The sequence below is a fragment of the Microcebus murinus genome, chromosome 28 (genome assembly GCF_040939455.1).
Source record: "Microcebus murinus isolate Inina chromosome 28, M.murinus_Inina_mat1.0, whole genome shotgun sequence".
NCBI lineage: Eukaryota > Metazoa > Chordata > Mammalia > Primates > Cheirogaleidae > Microcebus > Microcebus murinus.
In genome coordinates this window covers 4,234,240-4,247,207 of record NC_134131.1, presented here as the reverse complement: position 1 = coordinate 4,247,207, position 12,968 = coordinate 4,234,240, and the positions used below count along the sequence as shown (strand labels likewise).

The following is a 12,968-nucleotide window of genomic DNA, read 5'->3' as shown; positions in this document are numbered from 1 at the left end:
CTTTTTTTTTTTTTTTTTTTCTTTTTCCAGATGAATTGGTGTAGGATGCCTTTTCTCTTAAACAAAAGCACAAAACACCCTTTTCTGCAGTATAAACCTGTCATAATTCCACTCCCCCCTCCCCCAACCTTTGCAGGGCTGGGGCGATCCTTTGCAGGGCTGGGGCGATCCTTTGCAGGGCTGGGGCGATCCTTTGCAGGGCTGGGGCGATCCTTTGCAGGGCTGGGGCGATCCTTTGCAGGGCTGGGGCGATCCTTTGCAGGGCCGGCTACTTGTGATTTCTGTCCAGTCCCGACATCACTCATCAACAGCATCTCTGCTGGCTCTTCTCGCAACAGCAAGATTTTGTGTAAAATAAACTTCCTCTGTTAAGATGACCACATTCCTCGCTGGCTCTTGAGCGCTTGGGTAGAACTGGAACCGAAAACTTTGAAGAGGCAATTATGTGGGTTTGTTTCACTTAGAGAAATGGATTTGAGAAATGCACTCCGGGGCGTGGAGAGTGCAGAAGGAGCTAGAAAGAAATATGAGAACCTGGCAGGGAGGGAGACGGTGGAACCTGGCCCATTTTGGTTCCAGTCTTCCTGGGTTTCCTTCTTTCCTCAACTGGGTAATCAGAGATATAAGGCCCAGGACCTTTTGTAGACAGTCTATTTTGGTGTCTGGCCTCCTCAGTATCCCCGAGCTCTTTGCATAGACCCGTCTCTTGGCATCTATGATGTTCTGCCTTGCTTTATGGTTTGGGGCGTATGTGCCAAGTTTCCCCAACCCGCTTGCTAACCCGTTAGCAAGAGAACTATGTTTTCCTGATCCCTGTGTCTGTCTGCATTGCCCAACACAGACACCGTCTCCTTGTTAGTGTTCAATATCTCCTCATTGGATGGACGCTTCAGGTGGTTTCCTAGACGCCTCTGATTAGGTTGATGATATCTAAAAAGTTTAAATGTACGCTGATCAAAAGGATATTGTAAAATGCAATTAAACAGAGCTGGCCTAGTAATAGGTATTTTTTTTTTTTTTTTGAATCAGCCGGACTTATTTCAACCTGAGAAACTATGTCAAACCAATCTCATCATTTTGCTAGAGCCAGGTTAATTTCACAGTTAGCAACAGGCAGAGTAGTCTGATAGTCGGAACAAATGAATTAAATAAGTCTGATTTTCACAAACTTGTGAAGACAGGCCCAGGATATCAAACATACCTATTCAAGGGGTGGGGGGGACGGAGTGATTTTAGGTATTGTTGCACTTATCTGTTGCTTCAAGTAACAGGCTTCCTGAATATTTTTTTTATTGTTTATTTTTTTTATTTTTTATTTTTTTGCTTCCTGAATATTAATGACTGAAACAACAGTAGTTTTTATTTCAAAACCGGAAGTCTAAAGGGATGAGTTAGCGGCACAAGGTTTAGCGGCACATGGTTAAGCGGCACAAGAATGGTATAACAGGTGCCTGTCATTTTTTATCTTTCTGTCCTGCTATCTTTACTGTGTTGACAGTGTCTCTCCTCATGGTTGCAAAATGGCTGTTGTGGCTCCAAGCATCACATCCTTACCCAACAATATCCCAAAAGGAATGAAGGGGGGAGGAGAGAGTTCCCTTTGTGGGCTGAGTTAGACTTCAAAAGTCTTTTCCAAGTGGGAGGAAGAGCATAAAAACCCCTCGAAGTCAGATCAAGTTATGTTTACTCCTGAAGCAGCTACGAAGCTGTGCAAAGGTTATTGCTATGGGACTGCGAGGTGGGTGGGCGGAGATGGTTTCCCATTGCCTCGCTCTCCCCGGAGGGAGAGGGTCCTGAAGTCCAGTAGTCTTGGCAACCCGCACAGAGTGACAGGTGAATAGAGAGCAATATTTTGGCTCTGCTGCATTTATAAGCCCAGCCCCCTCAATGCGCACAGACAGATTAAAATGCTGGTAGGACGGTAAGTCTGCTGCTTAGGCAGCCACGGCACTTGGATCTAATGATTGAGTCTGGAGCTTTGGAGACCGTGCAGGGTCTGCACTGGGACACTCTCCCCCTGTCTACAGAGGCCAGGCGTTTGCCCTCTGCGTCCAGTTCACTCTTTTACGTCTGGAAGCTTAGCAGGTCCAGGTACTTTGGGGGAAGCATGGGAAAGGGGGAGCAGGGAGGTTGGACATAAGGAATAACACATGCAAAGCCATGAGGACATGACACGGTGTGGTCTGTTCTGGGCACGGCCAGCGACTTGGAGTGACCGAGTGCAGGGTCTGAGAAGAGGGTGGGAGGGGATTAGACCGCAGGGGGAGCCAGGAGCCAATGACAGTGCGTGCCAGGTGCCAAAGAGCAGACTTCATCAGGGCAAACAACACACCCTGGCAGCCCAGGGGAGGCACGACTGGACCAAGAAGGGCTCCCAAAAGTCCAGCAAGGACCCGATGTTCAGCCAGCACCCTGGCACGTACAGGTAAGTTACGCCCTTGCATCCCAGTGGTTAAATATTGTGACTGTTACACCTGCTCTCGAGGGATTGGTGAGGAATTCCCAGGCAGAAATAGGGGCCTGGGCTTTCCAGGAAGAGCGGAGAGCTGTGTAAAATTAACCCGAGAGGGAGAGATGAGAATACAGAGGGAGGATGTGCAGGGTGGCGGAGAAGCCGGACAGTGAAAGGCTCAGAGTTTTCCTCTCCATCCTGTAGGCCTTGGAAAAACGGGGTGGACCCAGCCCTGCCACCCAATGATGCACCTGCAAAATTAAGCATGAGTCAGCCCTGGGACCTAGGACCTTGTCATCTCTTAGGGGGGCAGGGCATTTGAGAATGTAGAGGGCTGATGGCGAGATCAGGGACTTGGAAGAAATAATTGTGTCATGTTTTATTTCTTTAAAGAGAGACAGAGAGAGAGAGAGAAGAAAAGGAGGGAGGGAAATAAGGAGGGAGGAATGGAAAAAGGAAGGGAGGAAGGGAGGAAAGAAGGAAGGAAGGAAAGAAGAAAGGAAGGGAGGGAGGGAGGGAGAAAGGAAGGAAGGGAGGGAGGAAAGGAAGAGGGAAGGAAGAGGGAAGGAAGGAAGGAAGGAAGGAAGGAAGGAAGGAAGGAAGGAAGGAAGGAAGGGAGGGAGGGAGGGAGGGAGGGAGGGAGGGAGGGAGGGAGGGAGGGAGGGAGGGAAGGGAAGGGAGGAAGGGAGGGAGGGAGGGAGGGAAGGAAGGAAGGAAGGAAGGAAGGAAGGAAGGAAGGAAGGAAGGAAGGAAGGAAGGAAGGAGGGAAGGAGAAGGAGAAAGAAAGGGAGGGAGAAAAGAAGGAAGGAAAAATAGAAAGGAAAAGGAAATGGACAAGAGAAAAGGAAAAGTAGAAACCAATATAGCGAAACTGACAAGATTTAGTAGGGTTGAATAGTGGAAACAGATTATTTATCATTGTTATTGATTTGTTATGTGCTTCCTCACTTTACTTGAAATATGACATTTTTAAAATAACGAATATGTCAGGTGTAGATTCATATACATTTTACCTATATATAAGTAATATATATATATAATCTCTCTGCAAAGCTTTTTGACATATCAAGAGGCCTAAAAATGCTTGGTTTTGACCCAATAATTCGATGCCATAACATGCAAAGATGTACGTACAAGAAACCTATTTTCTATTGCTTCAAGTATACGATTCATTTAGTTGTGCTAAATTAATTTCCCAAAGAAACAAAATGAGCTATTTTAATGGACGCTTCCCCAGATACACTGTACCTCTCCTGGTACAATGAGCAATCTGGACACAACTAACCTCTTCTTGATAATTTTTGATTAATTAACAAACTGCATGTTAATAGAGTCATTGACCCATTGAGCTTGGAGGTGCTCTTTGGCCCTACCCAATACTTTCTCCTAAACGGCTTATCTCTCTCTCTCAGTTCATTCTTTCATCTTTGGGGTTGGCTGTTATCTCTTGCCATTCTCACCTGAAATTTCTTGGCAGAAATAATTGTGTCACTAGAAATTTCGCCTTCTCCCACCTAATCAGAATTTAGAAACATAAATACAAAAAAAAAAAAAAAACTCAGGTAACCGAGTTTGTACACAATGCCTCTAAATTAAATTCATGTCCAAAGAAAGACCCGGAGGTGAGTCCCCCGTCATCCAAGGAGCTTGTTAAAAATGCTTTCTCCCAGGTCTCAGTGAGCAACTCCTAGCAAGACTCTCTGGACCACGCCAGCACTTAAGGTAGTTTGCATGAATGTTAGCATTGAAGAACCTCTGGCTTATCCATTATCCCAGGAAAAAATATTCCCTGAATTGAAAGCTATGTAGGGTCAACAGGGCGTCTCTGTTGCAGCCAGGTGGCTCAGGAGTTGGCCGTGAGGGCCTGGCTTCCTGTGGCCACACGAGGCGTGACATGTTCTGCATAGCACACAGGCTTGCTGACCTCTGTTTCCTGGAATAAATAGAGGTGGATCCCTCGGAAGGTTCGATGAGGAGAGATTTATTTCCTGGGCCTCTGCGTCTCTGGGTTGGCTGAGGTTTCTGATGAGTAGCCCCTGGATTTTTTTTTTTTTTTTTTTAAAAACAGAGTCTCACTCTGTTGCCTGGGCTACAGTGCCGTGGCATCAGACCAGCTCACAGCAACCTCAATCTCCTGGGCTCAAGCGATCCTCCTGCCTCAGCCTCCCAAGTGGCTGGGACTACAGGCATGTGCCACCATGTTCGGCTAATTTTTTCTATATATATTAGTTGGCCAATTAATTTCTTTCTATTTTTAGTAGAGATGGGGTCTCGCTCTTGCTCAGGCTGGTTTCAAACTCCTGACCTCGAGCAATCCTCCCACCTCGGCCTCCCAGTGTGTTAGGATTACAGGGGTGAGCCACCACGCCCCGGCCCTAGCCCATGGAATATTAAGGTCTACTTGGACTTAGGACACGGGAAGAAATGGGGTTATTGTTATTCATCCTTTCCAAACATGAGACTGGCTTCACAGAATGATTAACTTTCACAAACAAAATAAAATAATGCTTCCCACTTACCGGAGATAGATTGGCCACACTCTCTTACTACTTAGCCCTTTTGGACTGAACATTTAAATAGTTTAATATTGTACTTAACTAAAACTCAGTATAGCTACTGCACCCACTTTGTATTTATTTTTATCAAAATGGTTACTTTGCTTAGAGTCATATTTTCTGTTTTAAAACGTTTCTTATGTCATTTAATATATAGTAACTGAAATTCTGTCACACAAATAAAAAGAATTTTAAAGTGGCTTATATGTCTATTGCTTCCCTTTAAAGAGAAGATTTGAAGATTTTTATCTTGCATTTTAAGTTAAAAAAAAATCCCACTCCAAATGTCTGGGGTATACTGATGATCAAACTATGAAACCCAGGACTAAATAGCACGCACTAAAAGGTGAAAAGAAAATGAGTAACATACTCAGACATATGTTAGTATCAGTCACTGCCTCATACAACAGCATACTCGCTCCAGAATGAAAATACTGGTATATTTGTATAATGCAAAGAGAAATACAGATATAAATCCTCAAAACGGAAGGTACATTAATAAAAATGTAGCATTATAAGCAAAAAATATCATATAGTACTTGCAGAATTCAGTCTTTCAGTCTAAGATGACAATGTCTAACAAAGAAATGTCATTTAAATTATAGTTCTCATTATTAATTTAAAACGACCATCAGTAGAACAGCACAGCTTATCCTAGCAAACATTTTAAGGAAATGCTTTGTCTTCTAGAAATAAGGGTATCATCATATTCCATTCATTTATACCATGAACAACAGAACAATCTTCAAAGTGGAAATTAGTTTCATAAGACAGAATAAAACTGGGCTTCTCAAAGCACAAGCCGTTTCCATAAAATTATCTTAATTTTTTTTAATTGGCAAAAAATGCCTAAGCAAGTCTGACTCGGTACTCTGCTTCTCGGAGCCCTCCCAACCCTCAAGCCACAATCAATCGGCACGCACAAGCACATGCAATACTGTAATTTTCTCCACACCATCACTGACCAAAACACTGTTTACTCTTTGAAAAGTCACAACTTTACAGAAATGTTTCCATTCGAGACTGGCATGATACAGAGAGCAGTTGTCACTGTGTGTTTTTCTGAGAGTGCAGAGTAAACTAGCGGCCAAACCTCACTTGTTCCTGCTTTTAAAAGTGACTGCCTTGCTACTGGTCTCCATCGCTGCCCCTCAAGTTCATCGTCGACCCTGCACAAAGTTCTCGACCCTTCCAGAGAACCGGCGCGCGCACAGCCGACCCCGCAGCTGGCCGTTCTCCGGAGGGGATTTAAGACAACTCCCCGCCACCCCTCCTCCAACCCCCATTTCTCCTGCTTCCAACAGAAGGCCCTCAAGAAATCTGACTTGTGAAGTCCCCCACCCCACCCCCTGGTCCCTCTGCCTCACTGCAAAATGTAATGCCACTTGAGGTTGTCAAAAATAGCTTCTGTAGAAAACTGGCCATGGTCTTTAGGAAACGTTGCATGAGGAAAATCAGTTGAACCTTTATAGAAAAAGAAAAAAGTAATCACACATGGAATAAAAGACTGTCAGAACCAGTACAAAAGGACTGCAGGGCCTATTGTCAGGAGGAAGGAGGCGCGTCTAGGAGGACCAGGGTGCCGCCGGGCGGGGTGGGCCGCACCCCCTGCGCCCCACCCCTGCCCAGGGCGCACAGGGGGGTGCGTGCGGGCCAGGTGTCTGTCCCCGTTGAGAGTCACTTCGAAGGCAGCTTGGGGAACTGGAGGGGGGGGCGGAAGGGCAGGAACCGGCGGCGTCACTGACTGTCCAGGCCGCAGGGCCAGGCCGCGCGCGGGAGGTGGCGGCGCTAGGCCGGGGCGCTCAGAGGCCGAGGCCTTTCAGGTCGCAGGGCTGGGTGGCCCGGGCGGTCCGCGGGCCCTGGCAGCAGGGGAACTGCGCCCTGAAGCAGCCCCTCAGCTCCCGGTTGAAGAGGAAGCACACGACGGGGTTGATGCCGGCCTGCGCGAAGGTCAGCCACACGGAGGCCGTCAGGTAGGCCTGGGGCACGGCGCCGGGCCGCACCAGGACGCGCAGGTAGCTGGCCACCACGTAGGGCCCCCAGAGCAGCAGGAAGAGCAGCGTGACGGCGTAGAACATCTTGCACAGCCGCTTCTCCGTCTTGAACTCCTCCAGCACGAGCAGGCGGCGCGCGCCGCGCCCGGGCCCCGCGGGCCGGATGCCCACGAGCGCGGGCGGCGTGGGCCCGCGGCCGAAGCCCGCCGTCCAGTTGGCGGCCGCCTGGCCGGTGGCGCCGGGCCCGTGGAAGGTCCAGTCGTGGCTGACGGCGGGCACGAGGCGCGCGGGCCGCATCTTGCGCCGGTCGTGGATGAAGAAGAGCAGGCGCAGGTAGACCAGGTGCGTGGCGCCCACCACGGCGGCCAGCAGCAGCAGGAAGCCGAGCGCGCCCGGGGCGCCGTCGGGCCGCTGCTCCAGCGCGCACGGGGCGTCCTCGTCGCCGTCGCCGCCGCCGTCCAGCACGGGCGGGAAGGCCGCGGCCAGCGCCAGCGCCCAGGCGGCGCACACCAGCATGGCGGCGCACGGCCAGCCGGCCAGGCGCTCGGCGTAGAAGCGGTGGTGCGCGATGGCCAGGTAGCGGGTGACGCCCACGCCGAGCAGCAGGAAGGCGGCGTGGAAGCAGAAGAGCGCGGCCAGGAAGGCGAGCAGCTTGCAGCCCAGCGCGCCCGGCGGCGCCCCCGCGGCGGCCGCGGCCCTGCGCGCGGCCAGCATGACGGCCGGCAGGCAGGCGAGCGCGCGCAGCCCGTCGGCCAGGCACAGGTCGAGCAGCAGGTAGTAGGGCGCGCGGTGCAGGCTGCGCTCCCGCACGATGAGCAGCGCGAACAGCACGTTGCCCGCCAGGCTCACGCACAGCAGCAGGCTGAGCGCGGCCAGCTTGAGGCCCAGCGCGGCCGCCTCGGCCCCGCCGCCGCCGCCAACGCCGCCCGGCTCGCTCGCGTTCGCCATCGCGGCCTCCCCTCCGGCCGCGCCCCGCAGGCCCCGCGCCCCGCGCCCCGCAGGCCGCCCGCCCGCTCGTGCAGGCCCCGCGCCCCGCAGGCCGCCGCCCGCTCCCGCCCGGCCCCGCGCCCCGCAGGCCCCGCGAGCTCGGGCGCCGGTCTCAGCCCGCGCCCCGCCGGCCCCCGCTCCGCGCCCCGCGCCGCGCCGCCGCCGCCGCCATCTCAGGAATGGTGCGCGCGGGAGGCGACGGCCACTCCCTGCGCCCCGGGCGCCGCGGGCTTCACTGCGGACAGGGCCGCGCCGCCGCCCGCAGCCCCCCGCATCCTCCTCCTCCGCCTCCTCCTCCTCCTCCTCTTCCTCCTCCTCCGCCTTCGCCGCCGCCGCCGCGCCTCCTGGCTCTGCCCCCCGCCGGGCCCGCCGCCGCCGCCGCCGCGGAGCCCCCTCCCCTCCGCCGGAGCGCGCGGCGCCGCCGCGGCATCCCGCACCGCCCGGGCCGGCTGGGCTGGGGGCGCCGCCGCCGCGCCAGCTGCGGGCTCGGGAGGCGGCCGGGAGGGAGGCTGGGCCCAGGACGCAAGGCGGCGACAAGTCGCGTTTGGCCCCAGGTAACGGGGGTCCCGCGGCGGCGCCCGCGCCGGGGTCACGGTGGCTGTGCGCGGGGGTGGTTGCCTGGCGTGGCGGGGTCGGGAGGCCGCAGGGGGGCAGGAATATCGGGGCGCGAGCCTTCTGCCCGAAAGCCGACAGTGATTGACGGTGGCAGTCATCATCACGGCCACCCTAAAACCGCTAGTACTCAGGTGAGCCCGGGGCCGCTGGCGCGGTGCCAGGAGCTTTGCAAGCAGCATTTGCCTCCGCAGTAAGGCCAAAGTTGGTACTGTCCCCACCCGACTTCTTACCCGAGGAAGCTCAGGCTAGGACAGCGAGGGAGTTGAGAGCCGGGAAGTGGCGGAGCTGGGTTCGAATTCTGCTTGGCCTGATTCCCAGGGCTGGACCCCAGCGACTCTGTGGCACACCCTGCTCTCTAACTCACCGGCTATCCCAGCGAAGACACGTACCAGGGAAAAGAAATTCAGCGTTTCCTCTTAAGTGACTTGCAAGGTGTACTTGGAAGGTGCCACCTTCCTCCCAGGAGATTTATTTATTTATTTATTTATTTATTTATTTTCTGGGCGAGCCTGAAAAAGCAGCCCCTGTTCTGATTCTCAGACACACCGGAGGGCTCGCCTGGCACGTGCTCTTCCCTCTGCCTGGACTCACTCCACGGCAGGTTCCCTATTCCTAGAGAATCCTTGCCTGTCTTACTCTGTATCCCTGCCCTCTGTTCATTCCCTTCTTAGCCCTTATACTTCGTCATTATATAGTTTTTATTTCTTTTTAAAGGTCCTGTCCTAACTAGTCTCTAAGTTCTTTGAAGGCAAGCCAGCCACTGCGCCTGCTTTTGGGTCTCACTGTATTCCCAATGCCTACCGTGAGAAAGCCAGGATTGAGGAATGTGTCGTTTCTCAGGTGAACTCATTTCTCTGTGTGTGTGCAGAAAATTACTTATTGCCTACCTGTTACTTGCAAGCCTGACACGTTGATGGGCATATCCAGGACAACACGAGATCACAGCAGACCTTGCTTGTCAGGCGAAGGAGTCTAAACCTTAGTCTGCAGGCAGGCAGGAGCCCTGGAATGTTTTTGAGAAGGAGAGTGATGTGACTAGCCGTGCCTTAGATGATTCTGACCGCAGTGTTTAAGAAGGGTGGCAGAGCACATCCTGGAAGTCTAGTCCAGAGCCTCAAACTTTAATACATAATGGAAAGCACTGGGAATTCTGGTAAAAATGCAGATTCTGATGCAGTAGGTTGGAACCAGGGCTGGAGATTCTGCGTTTCTAATAAGCTCCTACGCGGTATTAATGCCTACCTCTGGTCCTCGGACCACACTTTGAGTAGCAAGGCCCTTGAGGCAAAAAAAAAAAACCTAAGTGACTGCTAATAAGCACCTAACTTAGGAGCCCTAAGTTCCTGGCCAGGGGCAAGCGAAGACCTACAAATGTATGTTCAGAGAAAAGTGCAATTGATTTTTGAGAGTGTATGGGTTAGGAACTGCATTTTAATAACAATGTGCATGAGTTTATTTTCCTTATGAAACAAGAAGTCTGGAGGCCGTTGACACAGTGGCTGAAGGACTGAATCTCTGAAAGTCCTTTACCCACCCTTTCCTCATGATCATAGTAAGCTGCTGACACCCCAGCCATTGCTTTTGCATTCCAGACAGAAAGAAGGCAAAGAGGGAAAGAGCAAAAATATCCTTGCCAACCTATCTAAGTAGGCTGCCCCCCCCCAAGAGCTTTCTAGAAGGCCTACATTTTGACAAACACTTCAACATATCATTGGCTGTCACTATCAGCAAGGCTGGCTAGAAAATGCTTTCTTTTATTTTTGTGTTTAAAGTCAGACCCACAACCATCCTGTCTTGATGTGGGCCTTGGCACTTGGGCTGCATCTGCCCAGAGGAGGGAATGCCTTCTTATAGACCTGCTTGGAGACACCAGCTCTGGTTGCTTTATGTCAATACCGACGGCAGCCTTCGTTTACCGAGCACGTGCTATGTGCCAAGCACTGTCGTGCTAAACACTCAAGGGGTGTTGTCTAATGTAGTCATTGTCATGGCCACATCATAACTGCAAAGAAAGCTACTGAGTTTGCAAGAATGACAAGCCGACAAACTACTGGTGCTCTCACATGCACAGAATTGTAGCCCCTTCAAAGAGGGAAGGATTTTTCAAACCGATCCAACCACAAGCAGAAGGGCTCATTAATGGGTAAATAGAATCCAGCTTCTCCCACTCCTAGGTCAGTACCTTCCCACTTAATGGAAATCTTAATATTATGTGTTCTAATTGAGCACATGACATTCGGCAAGTCACTATAACCTCTTGGAATCTCAAATGTTCCCATTTACAAAATGAGACATTGGACCAAATGATTTCTGAGAGTCCTGGGCTCTGAAATTAAGTTCGTAGATGAGAAAATGGACGTTAAATGGTTATAGACCCCAAATGGGGAGAGATTTGTTCTTCAGAAAAAGGACAAGAAATAAGAGATATCTCTTGTAATTGAAATATCCATGTGTTTTCTATTTCCATCTGTGCTTCAATATGGTTCTCTTCGGGACTTGAGATTTGGTTAAGTCATTTGCCCAGGCTCAAATATCAGAAGCAACAGTAGAAAATATATAAATCTTGGCTCTTTCCTAGCCTTTATATATGTGCTTCTTTCATTCTCAACATTTGTTCAGTAGATTAATACTTCAGGAAAAACCATTAACATTTCATTGGCCAGAGTCAACTTATTTTCCTTTTACTCTTTCTAAGAAGCTTCAGGCAAGAATTTTAAATACTTTTTAGGTACCATATTGCATGACTGCATCTCTAAGTAAAACAGCTCTATGAGATTTTTCCCTATAAAAAATTTTCCATTTTACTTATAACCAAATTCTTTCTTTTGCACATAGAAGAGTTGGCATTTCCTGACCTCTCCCCTCCCCCGTGAGTTATGTCATGTATTTGATGCACATGGAGACATTGTGAATGGTACTGGAAATTCTGACTATTTAGAGGAACTCGTTGGCACACCTGGGCAAATTCAGACAAAGCCATAGGTCCCAAAACCACGGGGACCTGTTTGTCCAATGTCTCCTGTTCATCTTCAGATTTCTGGCAAGTCGTCCACCAATAGGTACATTAAACACCAAATTAGAGAAGGTTGTTTTCATTTAACTCCATCCCAACTCTTGGAAAGAATGAGCCAAAGTCTAAGCCCAATGGATATTGCATTATCAAAGGACAACACTCATTGATCACTCAGTGTGTGAGAGTCACAACTTTGACAGTGAAAATGGGCTTTGGAGCAAGGTGTACTGTGGTTCACATCTAAATCCCAACGGTTTCTAGCTCTGCACCCTTGGGGAAGCCCTGGACTACTCTGAACCCCTGAATATCAAAAGCCCATTGTAAGGAAGAAGGTGCCCAGAGGGGAGAAGGGGGTGTCTCAATTAAATGAGAGCCATTGTAAGGATCTCAAAAAAAAGCCCATTGTAAGGAAGAGGGTGCCCAGAGGGAAGAGGGGGGTGTCTCAATTAAATGAGAGCCATTCACAAAGAGTAGAGCATGAGGCATGCACACTGGCACACAGGTGGCGTGTAACAAATGGTGGCTACGATTATGCATATTTGCTCTTTCCAGACTATAAACGCCTTGGCTAACCATGGTTTGATTGACTTTTCTGTTCCCCACCCGCCGCACCCCCAACTTAGCCTAGCAGGATGCCTGTCCCTAGTAGGCTCTCAGGCTTTGTGTGGCAGGTATGAATGAACAGCAGTCCATAAAATTAAGGGTGTAAGAAATAGAATTGTTTTCTAGAAACCTGCTGGTGCTAAGAAAATATAGCGTCAGTTGTCGGGTTTCCTCGTGGCTGCTTGCTTCTTCAGGATGTACTGTAATTCCAGGCCAGGGTCCGAGTTGCACAGGGCGTGGGTCATTCAGGATGGGGCATGCGTGGGGGGGTGCAGAAATCCCATCGGATCTTTGCTCGGTTGTTGCCACAGTGTTCCTGTGATATGCCATTGCGGTTTGGTGACTCTTTACTGCCTCCTGCCATCCCTGGGGTGTGATATAGATGCATCCACCACCATTCCTCTCAGCAGCATGTCTGGGAAACCCTGTGTAGGTCCTTGCTCTCTCATACCCTCTTCTCCTCTCCTCCTTCTCCTTTCGTCTGCTGGGACTCCCGATCTAGTCTGGAAGAGGGTGGAAACCCAGTTTTTCCTTGTCCTTCTGGACTATATAACTAGTCAGTTGCCCTGCCAATCTGTGCTCCCAGAATTTGGGTGTTTGGGAGAACAAAATCCAGGAAGCCACCTGGCTATAAACCTCTCCTAGACAAGGAAACCCAGAACCTGCTACCTGTTTGAATGTTGGGAAGAAAAGGGAAAAATACAGGAAGAAAAACCATCACTTCATATCTCAAAACATTATTCTCGATG

General features: G+C 50.5%; 1 protein-coding gene across 1 annotated transcript; it reads right to left on the bottom strand.

The window, feature by feature from the left end:
* Positions 1 to 5,426: 5,426 nt before the first annotated feature.
* Positions 5,427 to 7,949, bottom strand: GPR27 (G protein-coupled receptor 27). Its single transcript, XM_012787406.3, has one exon. It carries the CDS (start codon positions 7,947 to 7,949, stop codon positions 6,810 to 6,812), a length of 1,140 nt encoding a protein of 379 aa, XP_012642860.2. The 3' UTR covers positions 5,427 to 6,809.
* Between the last annotated feature and the right edge of the window lie 5,019 nt (positions 7,950 to 12,968).

Excerpts from the sequence above, each read along its gene's own strand:
- GPR27 (XM_012787406.3), bottom strand. The coding sequence starts at position 7,949 with ATGGCGAACGCGAGCGAGCCGGGCGGCGTTGGCGGCGGCGGCGGGGCC.